Below are 20,491 nucleotides of genomic sequence, written 5' to 3'. Positions count from 1 at the left end.
TAACTGACATGGACTGAGCATTCTACGTGCTCTGCTGGCTTTGCATTAGTGTACATGTTTACTGTTTTGATGCTCCACATTAGATAAGCTGTTATCTACTAGTAAAACATACACAAGCATATTAGCATGTGATAACTCACACACTGTATAAGGGATGCAGCAAGTTATTTCTGTGCAAATGTTTTAATATTTCTGTTCTCCATTTTGTGAAAGCTGTGGACAGCAGAGCTGCAGAGTGGATGTCTACAACTACCTCTCTGTTAATCTGAGCCCTACTATGACCGACAGTCTACACACTTACTTTAAGGTCTGTCACGTCACACACCCTCTTTGGATAACGCTTCATTACCGTGTTGTAAAGGAGAGAATACAGTTATGACATGCTGCCATTTTGATTTTATCACTCTCAATGAAAGGGTCTCTTTCTTTTTTCAGCCAACACTACTGGAGCGTTTTTGTGAGTGTGAAGTAGGCTGCAAGGCAACTGAAGAGGTGAAGTTTTTCACACTGCCACGGTGAGTCTCGTCTGACGTAGATGACCTTAAAGAATGAGTTTTAAACCAGTCCAACACACACACCCTCCTCCACTCACACACAATTCCAGTCCTTAAGTCACTTTTCCTCTTGGAACAGTATTCACATCCTCCACATTAAGCGGTTTGACATGCTGGGCCAAAAGCTCTCAGACGTGATGGACGTCCCGTCCGAGCTGGATCTCTCTGCCCTTCCTGGGGTGGCTTCTCTCAGGCAGCAGTCGAGGTGAGCTCGTGCCATCAACCCGTGCCCACATACTTCTCTGTCCACCCATTCCCCTTTAGCTACAAAATGCTGACTGAATGAAAAGAAAAGCAAAACGATAAACTGGGGGAAAACTCCAGTCCCCAGCCAGGTAGAGTTGTGACATTTTCTTTCAGTGGAGTGATAATACAGCTGTGTATAAGTATCTGCCATAATGACTAAGTTCTTTTAACCCATCAGTAGTAAATGAGAGAGGAGAAGGACAGGGAGCTAGAGGACAGCACGTAAGCCCACCGGTGAGGAGAGAGAGACCAAAAAGAAGAGAGATACAGGCTGAGAGAGACACAGAGACAGAATGAGAGACAATGAAAGAGGCCTGTTAATACAGAGATGGGGTTTCAACGATCCATGATGCATTTTCAGTTAATCGTATGAAAAAAACAGATGTAGTTGTTGGTTGCAGGAATGTGCACCCACCGGCACCCACAGACTCCTGGCTGTGGTTTCTCATTTAGGTGACAGCCTTGACCATGGAGAGTAATCTGATATTATTCATACATGTGCAGTAGAAACCATTAAGTGACTATGGAAAACCAGAAAGCTGGTTATGATTTTCGAGTCCTTTGAAATTATTTTTACTAGCATAATGTAGTCCACCCAGCCTCTTCCACTAATTGCCAATCTACAGGCAACGAGGACACTACTCAGTACAATTACGACTGTGAACTAAAGTAGTGAAATACCGTAAAACACAGCTTTAAGGAAGAAGTGTAGTTGGAAAAAAGAAAAGCTGTAAATTACAATCCACCCCTCCCCAACACCACTCTCAGATGTGGAATGCACTGAAAAGTGTTAAGGGCCCAAAGTGTGCTATTGACCATCCTAGTCAGCGTCAGCACACATGCCTGTACGTTCCGGATGAATCCTATTTCAGCCTCAACGCACCTAAGCTGATACAATAAACTGTTCAAGCCATGGCTCATACATACTCTAGCCAGAGCTTTGAAGCTGTGCGGTATTCAGATACCTCCATCCTCTAGCAAGATTCAGGCAATCGCTGAGGTAGTGGTAACCGACCTGCAGGAAGAACAGAATATCAAATCCACTCTCAAAGAGTTCATAGTAAAAAACAATAGCGTGTGCGGGGAGCAGGTACAAGACGCCGTTGTGGACTATTAGAAGCTGCACGAAAACCTGAATGAAAAAAACGATAGCATGTGCATGGAGCAGGTACATGACGACGTCATGGACTACTGGAAGCTGCATGAAAACCTGAACAATGAAAACGATAGCGTGCGGGGAGCAGGTACACGGCGATGTCGAGTACTACTGGAAGCTGCACAAAAGCCTGAACCCTGGTGCTTGAGCCAAATGGGAATCTGCATGGACACCAGCGCTGGTCCTTTAACCGAGAAAAAAAAAAGAGTGCTGAGGACGAAGTTGATCACGCTGTTCTGTGAAACCCTTGAAAATAGAGTCAGAACCGTAAACCGATAATATCAAATCCGCATATAATTTGGAAAAGCTGATGTGTGTAGTATGTGAGTCTAGTCAGTGGAGTTCTCTGGTATCGGAAGCCAATAATACATGTTATCCTTTACACATATGTATATGTATATATATATATGTCATGTTATTTCACATATGTTTGAAAACCCGATGAATGTAAAAACGGGCATATATTATATATATATTCACATATGTAATAGATGTATGTGTTTTGAAACTAAGTAACGATGAAAAGGTTGATGTATATAAAACCTTTGATTGCATGCTTTCATTTTTAATTGAATGTAACGTAAACATAACCTCTTTTGCCGAAAAGATGCTAATAAAACCATAATCCAATCTAGCACTCTTTTCATGGTGTTTCAATCATTTCGCCATGACTGAAAAATCTGCTGAAAAATATTTACTACACTCCTTCAAACCCAGGATCCTATGGAGGGGTCAAGAGTATGCAAAGGTCCGTGGTGGATGAAATCGGTAAACGGATTGATGATAAGGAAATCAAAAACTGGTTAGCAGCTCAGGATGCATACATGCTACATAAACCAATCTCTGTGAAATTTAAAAGAAACAGAGTCATTGTAAAAAAACACAGATGAACAATGGCAGGCCGATTTGGTGGACATGACCAACATAACGGGAACATGAAATTTATGCTAACGTGTATAGATATACTTTCCAAGTATGCTTGGGTATGCATGATGAAAAACAAGACAGGTTACCAAAGCCTTTGTTTCAATTCTAAAAGAAGGCAGAGTTCCTAAAAAACTTCAGGCTGATGAAGGGAAAGAATTTTTTAATAAAGGATTCAAAACATTAATGAAAAAAACAACGTCAATCAATTTGCTACTGGGACGGGACAAAAAGCATCAGTGTGTGAACGGTTCAACAGGATGTTGAAAACCAGAATGTGGAGATACTTCACAGCCATCAATACGAGAAAATACATCGATGTGGTACAAGACTTGGTTCATGCTTATAACAACAGCTTTCACAGAAGCATTCAAATGAAACCCGTTGAAGTGAACGAAGGAAATTCCTTCACAGTGTTTAAAACCTTGTATGGGTTGTTTCAACCGAAAAAGGTGGAAAAACTAAGATTGAAGTTTAGAGTCGGTGATACCATCAGAATGTCACGATTAAAAAGACATTTTGAGAAAGGGTACGAGCAGGATGAATCACTTTATGGATGAATATTTTACCGTTTCTGAATGTCTAAGGAGAGACCCTCCTGTATACAAATTACGGGATTTTGATGGGGAAAATATAGATGGGATCTTTTATGAAGAGGAGCTGCAAAAGACTTTAGTGGCCTTTAAAACTGAAAAAAATTGTAACTCGGGTTTATTTTGTTCATCAGCTCATCATACAGAGGTTGCCAACATGTATAACACCATACAATGTTATCAGGAACAAGGAACTCGTGATCGTGTGAACCTACGGAGATACATAAAATAGAATTATAAACCGTGAGCATAAAAAGATCATCATGATGGTATCTTCTTTACCAGAACAAATGGATGTTACATCATTTAATGATTCATTTAAGTAAATAGAATTACCTACTTCGAAGTTAAAGTTTTTCTGTATAGCTAGCCATGAGAATAAGAATAGCCATCGAGTTTCAGTCAATCAAAATGTTTAACGTACTCTAAAACACAATGGTCATATTTGATATTGATCAAAAATAATCAGAATAAAGATAATATCCTTTCCTAGCTCGCAAAAAGAATAGATACGTACATAATGTACATAATATGTAATGATCGTTTGTTAAGATGTATGTTTTATCTAGACCTAAAAATTAATTATGACGCTAAGCCCTACCGAGTTAAATCATACAGTGCATGATAAATTATTTCAACCATTAGCTAAATAAATAACTAGATACACTTTAGCCTTTTTAGTAACTTATACTAATATAAAGTATAGCATGAATTAGTTAAGCATTACTGAATTGCTTACCTGTTCAAAACGGATGAGCCATGTCCATGTTCGTTCAGAGGTCTTGACAAAAGTTTTTAGATGTATCGCTTACAATTACGACTGTGAACTAAAGGAGTGAAGTACCGTAAAACACGGCTTTAAGAAAGAAGTGTAGGTGGGAAAAAAAGAAATGGTTTTCAGATAAAAGCTGTAAATTACAATCCACCCCTCCCCAACACCACTCTCAGATGTGGAATGCACTGAAAAGTGTTAAGGGCCCAAAGTGTGATAACGGACAAGAACCTAGTGTGATAAAACTTGTAAAGTAACCACATCCTGCTTTTTCCGTGAACGACGAGATGCCCGTGTACCTGCAGTGCCAGGGGATTTACTGTCTCTGGTTCGGTGGCGCTGAGACGTAGCGAACTCGGACTGTGCAGAAACAACTGGAGTTTTTTCCAAGCCTACCGTATCAGGAATGGCTTTGCTATTCCTCGACTAGTTTTGGCCAAGGGCGAGCGAGGGACTGCGGGTTGCATGACTGCACATTCCTTGACCAATGCATTGTTAATGATCCATTTTATTTCTGTTTGTTCATTCATACCACATCAAAGCCAGTTCACGTAATTTTCAAAGCCAGTGTGCGTGCCCTAAAAGTATGCAAACTGTTCAAAACATATGCCTTAAATTAGAAAATTATATGTTACTGATCACTGAAATAACCAACTTTCTGTAGAAGCAGATCCAGTCTGGTTAGCAGTGGCTCGCACTGCTGTCTGTGCAAACAGTTATACTGTGTATGACTATGTATGTGACGAATAAACCAAACTTGAACTTGAACAGTGTGCACTTAAAAAAGGGATCCTCGCGATTCTTTTCCAGCTGTTTGTCTTGGTTTTATTTGATAATGTTTCTCTCATCAATTATGCAAAATATATGTATTGAATTCTGTTAAAATTATTATAATAAATGCATTTATCTATTATATTTACACATTTGTTCTGTGTCTGAACAGGCAGGGTATGGATACATATACTTTGACATTTCCCAGATCTATAAACAAATCTCACATACAAGACTGCACCTTTTGCAAAATTGTATACTTGTTTTTGTATCTGGAGTAAGCAGAATTAATGCCGTAGGTCACAGAAGACCTGTCTTTTTTGTGTGTTTGCTTTAGCAGAGACCTCTTGTGGTGACTTGTCACAACTACGGCAAGAGGCAGTCGCAGACGAGCTCTTGGACGCCAAAGATCACAATAGCTTGGACTTTCATGTTCTATTTGTGCTTTATTATGCGTACAGTAGTTGTGGCATGTTTTATTTTTCCTTTCATAGCATCTCATAACATAGTAAAGTGAATAGTGGGAAAGTGGAACAAAAGAAAGGCATTAACATTGGGTCCCATGACAGTGTTGCAGTAAAGAAAGGAAAATAGGACATAGCTCACATTTCTTTTCAAGTAGCTCTCTCTCTCTCTCTCTCTCTCTCTCTCTCTCTCTCTCTCTCTCTCTCTATCTATCTATCTATCTATCTATCTATCTATCTATCTATCTATCTCCCTCTCTCTTGCTGTCCCAGACAAATTGGGACACACGTCTGTGCTACTGGTTTAGGGTTAGGATTAGGGTTTGGTTAGCGTAGAGTTAGGGTTAGGGTTAGTTTTTTTTTTTTTTTTTTTTAACAATACCCATATTTTTATACATTATATATTTTATATATTTTAATGTTGATTGTTTTGGTTCTGTATAAATTAAAAAAGTTTTTATGCTGCATTTGGCCTCAATTAATGTATTTTAAACATATTGGATGTGAGTCCTTGACCAGCATGTCAATAAAGCTTCATCCAGTTGCTCTTGTCACAATGTGTTCAGTTCTTCTTAAAAGGGTAACATCGCAATTCTAAATTGTATTACAGTAAAGCAAAACATTAAAGGTTATTTGGTTGTACTATTCTATTGATCCTATAGTCAGTGGCTATCAATAAGAAATGATCAAGCACAGTTTTATTGGGTGTGTGTCTGGAAAGAGAACTATAGGTCCCGGTGAGATTTTTGGTTCAAGATTAATCATCATGCAAATGATTGTGATTAACACTTTGTCTGTTTAATTAAACTGTTATACTATAAACCTAATATTTTAATAGGGCTGGCAACTTTCTAGATCCGATTACTACACGTGTGTGAAGTACAGGTGCTGTAGCTATACAAAATACAAATGTCCACAGTAGCCTAATTATAATATATGCATCCAAAATAAACACCAGAAGCCTGGACTAATGCTAATGTACATAAGTGCATTAAATCTAGGTAGAACTGTTCGATAGGTAGGATAAAACACTTGTCCCGCCATACAAAAGACATGAGAGCGTGATAAGGACTCCAAGTCGCCACCAGATGGCGCCCGAAACCGCTTAAATGTATTCCAGTCGGAGATGCCTTTTACCTTAACATGCCAGGATACACACTCACTGGATGTTTAATCTTTCGAATGGGTCAGCTATATTTTTATAGTCAGGAAAGATTTTTTATTATTATTAATCAGTTAAGTAATTCAAGCTGTTGCATTTTGCTGAGTTGAGGGAATATTGCATAACCCTGTAATAGCCAAATAATTAGATTTGATGTGCTATTTTGTGGATTAATACCATACCTGGCATGGTTTTAATGGCACATGGTCAGTAATTGCTGTCAAAATACAGAGGTTCATAAGAACCTCCTTCCTTCATAAGGAGACTCCTGTTTTTGAAACTGTTTTGCGCTAACACCACTGTTTCTGCATACTAGCTCTTACTGCTTTTTTGCAACATGTTTATTCTTCGCCGTTAGCGATAGTTTTATCTGTGAGAAGTGTAGATGAATTGCTGTTCTGTGACGTGGGAGACAAGGCAGGATGCAAAGACAAGCCGTGGTTCACATGAGACATGTTTATTAACACACAAAACAAAATGAAACCAAACACGAAGAACATTAAGCACTAACATCGGAGGCTCGTCGCTTTCAGAGTCCTCTGACCCTGTCTATAAACCACAGGAAGGATCCTCATGGCGGGCCTCCTCCACCTCCACTGGATCCTCAGAGCAGTCGGATTCGGTGTCTGACCTGAGGCCGACGTCAACATACTCCTCACTCCTGCTGTAATCCTCATAGTCCTCCTTGTAGTCCGTGGGGGGATAGTAGGACCCTGCAGAGTCTGACCCTGGATATTGGTAGTCGTAATCGTACGGGTCCCGGTAATCCAGTGAAGGTAGGCAGGACTCTGCAGCATCTGATCCTGGACCACCACCAGGGCCCCCCCAAAATCCTCCAGAGATACTCTCCCCCGATGTGATGACAGGGAGTGTTCCCACAAGTATGGAGGATTCTCCTGCATGGGTTGGGTAGAAGCAGCTACACTGCTTCTTCCCCTTTTTCTTCTTTCCCTTGGCTCGAGGCAACCTTCAACGGTCGGTGTTCCTGTGACGTGAAGCCGGATGCAAAGATGAGCTGTGGTTCAGATGCCACAGACGTTTATTATCATACAGAACAAGACAAAACCAAACATGAAGAACATTAAGCATTAACACTACTTAGAACATAACAGGCAGTCTTAAAACACAACAAAGCAGCATACATGGGGTCAAACACTGACAAACAACAACAAAACAAGGGTTTAAATATGTGTGCTCACAATTAAAAGAACTATAGACAGATGCTGGTTCACTCCTAACATCTGCAAATTAAAATACAAGTTGGTTATTTCTCAAAAAGGACTGAAGCTCTTCCTCTGTCAGTGAAGCACCCTGGTAGTGTTCTCATATGTGGCGATGGAAGTGACGTCCATGTAAATAGGTGTTTAATCACTGCCATGTGCTACTTGGAAAAGAAATGTATCTTTTAGTATGAACAATGTTGGGGATAAATAATGGGGACTTGTACATCTCCAATAGCGATTAGAAGACAATAACTGACACTAGGACACCTCATCTAAATATGTTGACTTGACAAGTATAGTATTATTCATGTTATAAATCTATGGGATAAAAATATGGAAAAAGTGTTTTAACAAGAACGCCAGAGGGGGCATTTACTATTTTGTGGAGAATAAAAAATGGCTCATTTTAATGGGTTAAAATTTTTTTAATTCTTTTACAGAGAGGGAAGGGTGAAAGGACTGAGAAAGAAGGTTAGCACCTGCCAACCGGTGCTGGGAGTAGGCCTCACTCACCTGTCATGCACAAGAGACCTGCAGTCCCAGGGCACAGTAAAGGCTAATTTACTCCCTACATATATAAGCTTGTAAAACTTGTTTCTGTTAGAGTGCTCCTAGACTGAGGTACCTACATTCCTAAGTCTGAAAGGTGAGATTCTACCTGTGCACGTAGAAAATCAGGTAGGCTGTTTTTGTCCTGCTCTTCAGGATGGCTGGCTCAGTGCTTCTTGATACTTTTAAGTCACTGAATGACAACCAGCTCTGTCCTTCTCCCTCAGCTGTGTCACTGATATAGTGGCCTGTCGGAGTAGTCGGTGGTCCTTAGTCATTTAATAGTTTCTACTGCACGTGTATAAATAATGTCAGATTACTCACCATGGTCCATGCTGTCACCTAAATGAGAAACCACCGCCTGGAGTCTGTAGGTGCCAGTGGGTGCACATTCCTGCAACAAACAAATACATCTTTTTTTTCATACGATTAACTGAAAACGCATCACGGATCGAACGCCATCTCTGTATTAACAGGCCTCTTTCATTCTCTCTCATTCTGTCTCTGTGTCTCTCTCAGCTTGCATCTCTCTTCTTTTTGGTCTCTCTCTCTCCTCACCGGTAGGCTTACTTGCTGTCCTCTAGCTCCCTGTCCTTCTCCTCTCTCATTTACTACTGATGGGTTAAAAGAACTTAGTCATTATGGCAGATACTAATACACAGCCATATTATCACTCCACTGTAAGAAAATGGCACAGCTCTACCTGGCTGGGGACTGGAGTTTTCCCCCAGTTTATCATTTTGCATTTCTTGCGGTTTGTCCTGGGTTCCCGCTGCTCCACTGAGGACAAACCACAAAGCCATTCAGTCGGCATTTTGTAGCTAAATGGGAATGGGTGGACAGAGAAGTATGTGGGCACGGGTTGATGGTACGAGCTCACCTCGACTGCTGCCTGAGAGAAGCCACCCCAGGAAGGGCAGAGAGATCCAGCTCGGACGGGACGTCCATCACGTCTGAGAGCTTTTGGCCCAGCATGTCAAACCGCTTAAGGTGGAGGACGAAAATACTGTTCCAAGAGGAAAAGTGACTTAAGGACTGGAAGTGTGTGTGAGTGGAGGAGGGTGTGTGTGTTGGACTGGTTTAAAACTCATTCTTTAAGGTCATCTACGTCAGACGAGACTCACCGTGGCAGTGTGAAAAACTCCACCTCTTCAGTTGCCTCGCAGCCTGCTTCACACTCACAAAAACGCTCCAGTAGTGTTGGCTGAAAAAAGAAAGAGGCCCTTTCATTGAGAGTGATAAAATCAAAATGGTAGCATGTCATAACTGTATTCTCTCCTTTACAACAGGGTAATGAAGCCTTATCCAAAGAGGGTGTGTGAGGTGACCGACCTTAAAGTAAGTGTGTAGGCTGTCAGTCGTAGCAGGGCTCAGATTTACAGAGAGGTGGTTGTAAACATCCACTCTGCAGCTCTGCTTTCCACAGCTTTCACAAAATGGAGAACAGAAATGTTACAACATTTGCACAGAAATAATCTCCTGCATCCCTTATACAGTGTGAGTTATCACATGCTAATATGCTCAGTTTTACAAGTAGATAACATCTTATCTAATGTGAAGCATCAGAGCAGAAACCATTTAGAATGCTCAGTCCATGTCTGTTATGTTTTCCCAAACTCACACACACTCTGAGATTTGAAAGCTATGTGATGAATACAAGCTGAACTTGTGAGCATTTTAAATGTTCATATTTAAGTTATGTATGTTATGAAACTTTCATGAATACTTTAAACAGAGATGTCCGGAGAAAGCGCCTACTCTCTGTGAGAAAATGTACTTTAAACAAACACGTTAAGACTGGTTAAGACCAGTCCATTAACACAAAGGAGATATGCAACAGTGATGCCTAATTACCTGGTGCATGTGAGCACAGACTTGATATGAAACTCAAAGTTTGCCACAGGGCAGATGTAAGAGAAGAAAGAGGCCCTGAGTCTCTCTCCCTCCTCTTTCAGCTGCAGTAAGCAGAGCATCAGGAACTCATGAGCATCCTGTGGAGGACAGCACAGGAGAACATCAGAGGAGGATTTGCTCCTGGACTTCAACAGCAGCACGGTGAGAAAACAAAGGTGGCCGTGTGCAGTTCCTGCAGGGTACTGCGTGAGGTTCTGATGTGTTCTGAATGGCTGAGGGGGCCATTTAGCTGGACCTGTTCATAGTCCTCTTCGAATGCAGGGCAGCGGGCTGAAACACACTCAAGCAGGGCTCCCAGGAGCTGCACCTTCTGCTTTGTGCTGCGAGTGGTGAGCTGGGCCTGCTGCAGATCTGAAAAACATCTACACACAGCAACAGGGAGACCAAGTGGTTTATATCTCTGAGCATCACAGCACCTCCTTAAGCACTCATGATTAAACAGTTCATTTAGACCCATGTGAAGCCTCTGGTTCTGAACGGGTACCTGAGCATCTGGCAACTAGAAGGATCCGTCAAGCAGGATGACTGAGCTCTGATGGGTCTCCAGAAGCAGGAGATACTCAGTAGGCACTGCAGAGTGGCGTTCATATAGCAGCTGTTCCCAATGTTGGGAAACCTAACAGGTCATCCATGTTAAAAATAGATTTAGTGCACAAGCTCTGAAACATCCAGGCCACTACATGTCAGTATAATGGCTGTTTCATAATGTGAAGAAGAACTGCTAAATGACTTACTGCTCATTTAATTACAATATGTTTGTATTTGTATAGGAGAAAAAGACTGAGCTTCACCTGTGTAAACTGTAAAATCATCTACTCTTAATAGGCTGTGTAGTAAAACGCGGTGTGTATTCTCGTCTTTACCCGAGCTGCCGAATGTTGAGGTGTTCGACAGCGGAATGGATGGGGGTGTGGCCTTGGCCCTCACCCTGACCAATCTGACGCCTCCTTTTACTCCTGAGGACGTGCAGCAGCTGTCCCAATAAATTCTGCGGCTGAACACGAGTGTCTGCTTGCATCAGAACAGCCGGAAACCTGAGAGACAGAAAAGAAGGGAGAGATGAATACACAGTGGCCAGTTATGCACAAAATGTTCACATAACAACCCTTAGACAGATAAAGGTGTGAAGAATGAAAAATACAATGATGTTTTTTCTCGTTTTATGCCCCAAGGAAGTTACAATGGCAGTGCCATTGGGTAACCACCATGCCACACTTTTCTCTGCCACGAAGATGAATTTTGATAATGTACCCACCTCTCAATGCGCACGGAGTCCACATCTTTATCTGCAGCCTCTGTATAGAGAACAGAAACTTGGAGTAAATGTCCTTAACCAAAAACAGACTATGCATTTGAACAACATGATCAAATCTGCTGAGCTCTAACCAGGAACAATCACTGCTGTAGTCCTGAGCGACTCATATGAGGAGGAGGAGGAGGCTTGACCAGGAAGGCACGACTGGGTAGAAGAGGCATTGTGGGATATGTCCACAGGTGAAAAGGAAGAAGCAGTACTGAAGATCAGGGACCCCTCAGAGGAAGAGGGGCAAGAAGTGGAGGTGGTCACATTCGCGGCGTGACCGTCTAATGCCACGCAGGAGTCAGACACTTTGGAGGATGAGATTATGTGTCTCCACCAACTTCTATTCGTTTTCTCCTTCTTCTTTTTCTGTAGAAAAGCATTGTAGAAACGTATTGATTTGTATATGCAGTATTATCGCGACTTAGCGATATCTCGGTATTCTTACAAGAATCTCATTTTGATTTAAAAAAAACAAAACAAAACTTTTTAATCATCTGCATTTGCGCTATTTTTTTTTACAGGAAAATGCTAATTAGTTACGCACTGTAACGGCCCGAGTGCCGCTGGTCAAGGAACAGGACGTACAGACTCGCTCCACGGAGACGTTTATTAAGGATTATTAACATACGATACAGACACCGGCACTCACGTATAACACAAACTGTGACCGTGAACATGATCAACGACTGACAATAAGGCACACACTAACAAGGGTTTAAATACATACAAACATGACGAGTAAACCGATGCAGGTGTGTGCTGAACAACATAGGCAAGGTTACACACGAGACAGTCAACGCGGCGGGCCATACCACGTGACCAGTGGAAGCGTTCCGTGACATGCACAATAAATCTTAATCCTTTTCAGATTATCGTATTTAAAATCGTTCCCAAAGTGTAGGAAAAAACATACATACCTTCATACACGAGCAAACACAGCCCATCCTGTTCGAATCTGTGATCTACTCGATTAGAGAATTAAGTAAAATATCAAATATGGTTTTTACAGGTCCTTTAACTGATATTCGCGATACAGCGCACCTCATTGTTTTGTTTTAAAACGGAGTTTTGACTCTTAGATGTTATGAATATGTATTATTTCGTCATTACTGATGCAAGTTCTCAGTTCTCATACGTTGTCACCCTCTTGAAAATAAATATTATTTACGTGTGTGTGTGTGTGTATGCGTTTCAAACGTAAGATTCTTTAACTTCCGCAGTATAGTTTGGTAAATTCAGGTAGCGTAATGTTTTTCCTAAAATCCTCACTGTCTCGCCCTGTGGTAAGGAGAAATGTTCAAAATATGACAGGTTACGTTTTATCATAGATAACTGGCTACAAAGTTACATTTGCGCCCTAATTTCTCTAGACATACATCTATAAGCATTGTTACTTTAAAACGCAATTAGTCTTGCGCTCTGGCAAACGTGTGCACCTGTAAATAATTACAATTATTTTAATGTACAACTTATTTTATTGTATAACCACACTGTAAATAGAATCCATAAGAATGTATTCAAAGCCAGAGTTGTAACGTTCAATTATTTTTACAGGTAGCGGATTACTGTGCTTCTACTATCTCTTAGCAACAAGTGATTTTTTTTCCTTCAGTATGACATGTGGGATAGTTTAGGGAACCTGATTTTTTTGTTAGATAAATATGTGTGGGTTATGACCGTTAAAAAGACCTGAACAAAAAAAAAGTTTGGATTTTTATTCGCTGTCACCTTTCATCACGGGCAACATAAAAAATCACACTACTGCAATATCGCTAACATGTTACTGGCATGCAAATAAGACACCTGAGCACAGAGAGAAACCCAGTGTTATGACTACAGTTGACATTGGAACTAGCTAGATAGCTCATATTAAGACACTTCTTTGGAGAACACGTGCTAAAGTGTTTTCCCCACAATCTATATGCATAATTTATTTGCCAACTGTGACCAGAGAGAGAACATAGCTAGCTACCTTACTCACAGCCTAGGACTTGAATGGATTTTGATGAGGACTGCATATGCCTGGGATCAATTCAAACACGTCATGACGATGATATAAAACCTGATGAAACAAGCTTGACAAGCAGCAGTTCCGTTTTTCCGTGAAAGTATCAAGCACAGATGAAGACGTTTCTATGGTTATCTCGGTTTTATAAATATTAGCCTATAGAGTTGGGCTTAGTACGTGAATAAAAGATGGAATTAAACATGCATAAATTACGGTGTCCTGGAAAACCCATCGTGCTGCAAATACACAAAGCATATTCATCAAAGTGGTAACACACTTTAGAAATGCGGTGCAAATTTAGAAAACGCATACAACTTCAGGAACAAATCCTGTCACAACACAACGGAAAGGGGTGGACTTCTATGAGATTAGCGTGAAGTCTATTGGAAGTAGTGACAACTGAGTAAAAAGGGTTGTTTTTTTTCCAGTTACCACGGTGTTATCAAGGGTAGGTATGTGATACAGAATGGAAGACTGACCTATTCATGCTCTGCATTCTTGCTTATTTATTTATACATAAGGCAGCCTTAAAAACATGGGATGGAAATCCCGTTTAACACAATATGCACTGTTTTACATTCAGAGTGAAATAAGTAACATTCACCTTTTAATATATATATATATATATATATATATATATATATATATATATATATATATATATTATTTATTTATTTATTTATTTATTTATTTATTTATTTTAAATGTTAAAATTCTTAACTAGGTCAGTGTTTTAGTTAGCTGCAAAAATGCCCCCATATTGAAATTTGTATTTCTAATGTCACAAGAACACTTTATTGACCTATCTCTGCCTAGTCAGCCTATAGAGGTTTAGCACACCCACTTAAATTGCCTTTCTCAGGCATTTCAGCTCTGAGTACCTTTTGAATGAAGCACAATACAGGGCAGCCAATCATAAAGGAGCTCATTTATCTTACATCCGTCTTAAAGGTGCAGTAGCAACAGGTGTCTGTTGAATTCCGAGCGATATATATAGAGGTTGGAAATTGGTTGTGTAAAAATGAATTGTGATTATTAAGCCACATAGATGTAAGTGGACATCAAGGGAAAAAATAGTGTGGGTGCCAAGTATGGTGATTGTATCTTAAAAGCTCTAGGAAATGTTACATTCAGAATGTTTGTGAGACAAAAAAAAAAAGATATAATTACTATCCATGGTTTAATTGACTGTGTTGCAGACAACATAGGCAGAGATTAGACTGAAAAATGTCAGGGTATTTTTAATGCTGTTTATTGCTGTCGTCAGAGGTTATGCAACCATATCCTCCCTAGCAAGTACGGCGTCTAATACCTGCAGACACAAAAACCGTGTTGAGCAATATTTAATTACATCTACTTGAAATGCATATTTGATTGCATTGTTAGTATTTATGGAAAACAAGTGTTAGGATTGCTCTGCTGCATTGCAAACTTTCTCACTCTAACAACTGTGGATTCCATCTCCTCAATCAGTTGGTCCATATCATGTTCACAGAAATCATATTGCATCTTTATGAAAGAATTCAGTTTCAGTTCCAGCTATGAAGAGAAACAGTGTTAAGCAATATTTAATTACATCTACTTGAAATGTATAATTCATAGCATTGTGAGAATTTATGGAAAACAAGTGTTAGGATTGCTCTGCTCCACTGCAGACTTTCTCACTCTAGCAAACATGGCTTCCGGGTCCTCAATACATTCATCCCAGTCATTGTGATCGTAAATCTGATTCAAAGGAGTCTTTTCAGGAAGCATCATCTTGAAATTCATATCTGGAGGTTCTATCTTTTTGAAAGACTTCAGTTCCACCTGTAGATATAAGTAGAAATATTGTTGAACAGTATTTAAATACATTGAATTGAAATATGACTTTAATTACATTTTGATGCATTTGGAATTTATAGTTTGTATTGCACTGGAAAGGAAACAAATACAATTTTTATCGCATAGCCGTTATCACATAGCCTGCAGGCCTAATGATGTAAAAATGTGCCCCCAAATATCAAATGTTCAACAGAAATAACAGGACCTGACACACTAAGGTACCGTAGACCCATTCAAATTGTGCTATTGGAATAATAAATTCCAATGCATTCAGTCATTTTAGCTAGTGTTGATTTTGATTCTAGCCACAATTATACTAATAATCAGTGTTACAACTCAGCATGCAAAGTCACCGAACAGTCGACTGTTAATTCTATATTAAGGAGAATGTAAAACAAACAAACAAAAAACCCACCAACAATATTTTTTTTTTCCTGTAATTGACAAAGATTGCATATGCTAAATGTATGTGTCCTAAATATATTCTAAATAAATTGACATTAGTGTTTTTAATTAATTTCTCCAACATTTGTTGAAATGCATTTGTAATTTATATTCAAAGACATTTCAGTGTACTTAAGTACAAGCATTAAATTAGAATCACTGTTCACCATAGCTGTTTTTCCATTTTTTGTGGCTTTTGTCCCTTGCCTCAGTATGGCTTTAAATCATTTGCCTTGGTTCTACTTTACTTACCATGGCTGATTCAGTTCTCTCAGTAGGCAAGTCATTCTTCAATAAATACTTTGGTCTAGTATCTGTTTAAAAAGTAACAGAAAATGTCTTATTAGCGTTGTATAGATACTTAGAACACTTCTACGTAGATCTCTCTCTCTCAGACACACACACACACACAGTTCATCCAAGTGGTGGCTGTGGTCAGAACTTACCCTTAAAGAAGTCATCCACTGAGGTAGTGTTCCTTCTCTTAACACCCTTCCGACAACAGCAAGTGAACAATAGCACAAGCTGCGTGAATATTCTGGCAGGGATCTGGGCTCGTGTCTTTTCGTTCTTCTTTTTCCTATATTTACCAAATATCCCGTGCTTTTCCTTTTCATATTTCTCAGAAGGAACATGTTCCTTGCGTCTTGGATTGCAATCGTAACTACCGGACTGACCCATAATAAATTTAGTTTTGAAAATCCAAGTGTAACCGTTATCTGTGATCTGTAGACTAAAAATGGTTCACAGAAATTGTTCATTTGAAAAATCTGTTGACTACATCATAATCGCATAATTGATGCGGCTGCATTATGACATCACACGTCACGTCTGCAATAGTTTTCAATTTACACCAACCTTAAAGAGAAAATGATTAGCAAATGTAGTTGCTAGTGATTGTCTAGTGATTGTAAGCAACGACTATTCGTGCTCTGCATTCTTGCGTATTTATTTATGCTAGGTATTTTTTGCATTATGCTTACTACAGAATTAACAGTCAACTGTTCAGTGACTTTGCATGCAGAGTTGTAACACTGCTTATTACTAGAACTGTGGCTAGAATCAAAATCAACGCTAGTGTCGTTCCTAAATCCCCAATCAGCTAGTCATAAAGTTAACATTCAAATAGAAAATAAAGATGCAGACTTCAGAATTAGTTAAAGAGAATAGCTGAGAGAATAGAATAAATTATCCGTTACTACCCCTGTCTTTTATCATCCCTCCATCCCTCCATCCCATGCCATCTTCCTCTATTATTTGCTTTTCTATTTTTTTCTGGTATCTCCTTATCTCTTTTAAAAAAAAAACATTGGCCAAAAGACTAACTAAAACACTGACATACTTAGGACCTTTAATATTTTTTTAAAATATAACATTAAAAGGAGAATGTTACTTATTTCACCCTGACTGTCCACTTATATATCTGTTTTGAGTATGATTTTCCTTGTTTAAGTGAAAACAGTAACAAATGTAGCATGTCACCCATAAAGGACATATCTCTCACTGAATAAAAACTTGTATGCTTCAACAGTGTACAGTGGGAGAAATGGCGATCACCTTTAAAATGATTTCTTACTGTAGGCCTATTATAAACAACATGGAGGAAATAAAAATAAAAATACTTGAGTTAGACAGTGGACACAGGTTGCTAATAAATCAAGTAAATGAAACTGGATGGACTGCTTAATTATGTAACAACACAACATTTATGGCGACGAAGATGTTTCACACATATACACTCTTACGTGATGCTAACCTCAAAAGCCATATTTCACATTGATACTGTAACACTATAGATGAACCTAAACCTCACATTCTCGTCACGTTGAGAAGCTTTTTGAAAGTTTGATCATGATCAAAGATCATGATCTTTGTTTTCTAAGTGTGTTTCCAAATTGCCTTTGACTGCTGTATGCCTAATTGCAGCATTTAGCACCTCATTTCGTCTCTAATTTTTGACATGTACTCTTGACATAAGTCTTGCATAAATGGAAAGTCCATCAGCCCCCGTTTAAAAATGGTGAGCTTTTACTGTCATGTTAATAACATCACGCACACGCACACATAATGCTTCGACTGTCCTACACTTTAAATATCTTTTGCACATTATGGAGGGTGAGCATAGTTACCAGTTCCCTTCATGCAAAAGGGTTGTCTTAGGTTACTGTAAAGTCTAATGCACATTTGGAATTATTAAAAGTAGTTTATAATCAATACGAAATTTTACTGGGAGCCAAAGTAAAGTAGCTAAGATATGATTGATGTGATCAAATTTTCTAGCTCTATTAAGAACTATGGCTGCTGCATTTTGAACTCGCTAGGCACTTTAGGCACTTAATAGCACAGCTAGATAGTAAGGGATTACAGTAGTCCAATATTGAAGTAATAAATGCATGGACTACCTTTTCTGCGTTATGTGTGGAGAGCATGTTCCTAATCTTTGAAATGTTTCTAAGGTGGAGAAAGGGGGTCCTAGAAACATTATTTATTTACGTGAGCTTCGAACGAGAGACTGGGATCCATAACTCCAAGATCTTTAACTGTTAGAGAAGATGTGATTTGGAAACCATTGAGGTTCATTGAGTAATTAGAGAGTGGAGACCTAGCTGACTCTGGGCCTAATAGAAACACCTCTGAATGTCTCTGAATGTTAGAAATTAATTAAAAATACTAATGTCAATGTATTTACAACACATGTATTTAGGACGTAATTTTTTCAATCACAACAAAATATGTTGTTGTATTTTTTGCATTATGCTTACTACAGAATTAACAGTCAACTGTTCAGTGACTTTGCATGTAGAGTTGTAACACTGCTTATTACTAGAACTGTGGCTAGAATCAAAATCAACGCTAGTGTCGTTCCTAAACCCCAATCAGCTAGTCGTAAAGTTAACATTCAAATAGAAAATAAAGATGCAGACTTCAGAATTAGTTAAAGAGAATAGCTGAGAGAATAGAATAAATTATCCGTTACTACCCCTGTCTTTTATCATCCCTCCATCCCTCCATCCCATGCCATCTTCCCCTATTATTTGCTTTTCTATTTTGTTCTGGTATCTCCTTATCTCTTTTTAAAAAAACATTGGCCAAAAGCAGCTGCATCATTACCTGGTTTGGGAACTGCACCACCTTTGACCGCAAGACCCTCCAAAGAATAGTGAGAACAGCTGAGAAGATCATTGAGGTCTCTCTTCCCTCCATCACGAACATCTACCTAACACGCTGCATCCGGAAAGCCACCAACATTGTGAAAGACCCCACACACCCCTCACATGAACTGTTCACCCTTTTGCCATCTGGAAGAAAGTACCGCAGCATCCAGTCCCGCACCTCCAGACTGTGCAACAGCTTCTTCCCAGAAGCCATTAGACTCCTGAACTCTGGCTAACTCCAATTCCAATTCAGATTCCAAAATGGGCACTTTTATACATGCTTATAGACAGTCACTCACACTCACACACACACACACACACACACACACACACACACACACACACACACACACACGTACATACATACATACATACATACATATCTATACACACACTCACACATTGTTTTGCATTGGACTAGTGCTGAAGTCAAACGTCACACAAATAAACTATGCACTCCTGTTGCAGTCTTGCACATTATCCTACTTGCTGCTAGAGTACTGTACTAAACCAGCACTGTACTCTGAACTGTTCTGGCTGCTACTAGTGACTGCTATGTTCAGGGTAGCATATCACTGAATGCTATGCACAACTCGCTTTACATATGCCCAGTACTGTGTACTGGACTAAATTGCACTGTCTACTCATTTTCTATTTTGTATTTGTCCTGTCCTGTATTTATTATTGTTTATTTAATGTTTATTTAATGACATTTTGCACTATATTGGACTGTTTGCACTTGTGTAGCATGTTGTCTGTTGCACTGTTGTTTTCAGGTTGCACCATGGTCCTGGAGGAACATTGTCTCGTTTTTGTTGTGTACTTGTATATAGCTGAAATGACAATAAAACCTCTTGAACTTGAACTTCAACTTAAAGTCCCTCCAGACAGGCCAAGCCCTACAGCCTTGTACTGGGCCGCAGGATCAAGCAGCGCCTGTGGGAAGCGCTCTTCTGTCTGACTCTGCGAGAGGAAGTGAAGCCTGATGGACAGTTCGACGTGACTGAGAGCTTCTCTACTCCAATTTTCAACAGCTTCGTGCCGCACTTTGAAGTGGACATGAGTGGAGAACCCATGCCTGAACAGCCTAAGAAGAAAAGCCGAAGACACTGACTTTATTATTACTATTGTGATTGTTATTGTCATCCTTGTTTGCATTATTACTATTATTATTATTATTATTGTGATTGTTGTTATTAACTTTTTATATTCTATATGTAGAGTTTCTGTATTGTTTAAAATTGGTTTAAGCTTTTCTTAATTTTAAATTTAGTCAATCAGTCTGTCCCTTGTAAAATAATTGTGTAATAGTTCATGAGATGTCACTGTAATAACATTTTAAAATTATTTTGCATTATAATAAATTTACTGTAAATAACAATAACTTTAAATGTTTAAGGTGTGGCATCTTAAATAAATTGATAGAATT

The 20,491-nt window shown here is 39.3% G+C and overlaps 1 protein-coding gene across 1 annotated transcript; it reads right to left on the bottom strand.

The window, feature by feature from the left end:
• Positions 1 to 7,114: 7,114 nt before the first annotated feature.
• LOC145655646 (ubiquitin carboxyl-terminal hydrolase 29-like) lies at positions 7,115 to 12,420 on the bottom strand. Its single transcript, XM_081709140.1, has 10 exons — positions 12,359 to 12,420; positions 11,715 to 11,997; positions 11,584 to 11,623; positions 11,192 to 11,362; positions 10,813 to 10,944; positions 10,564 to 10,690; positions 10,269 to 10,405; positions 9,747 to 9,840; positions 9,539 to 9,618; positions 7,115 to 9,420 (listed from the first exon to the last, which is right to left on the bottom strand). The coding sequence occupies exons 1-10, from the start codon at positions 12,362 to 12,364 to the stop codon at positions 9,291 to 9,293; spliced, it is 1,200 nt and encodes a 399-aa protein (XP_081565266.1). The 5' UTR covers positions 12,365 to 12,420; the 3' UTR covers positions 7,115 to 9,290.
• Positions 12,421 to 20,491: the final 8,071 nt, after the last annotated feature.

The sequence above is a fragment of the Electrophorus electricus genome, unplaced genomic scaffold (genome assembly GCF_041902795.1).
Source record: "Electrophorus electricus isolate QZ-2024a unplaced genomic scaffold, ASM4190279v1 Scaffold31, whole genome shotgun sequence".
NCBI classification, from domain to species: Eukaryota; Metazoa; Chordata; class Actinopteri; order Gymnotiformes; family Gymnotidae; genus Electrophorus; species Electrophorus electricus.
Note: the sequence above shows the minus strand (reverse complement) of the source record. Positions and strands in the feature narration are given on the sequence as shown.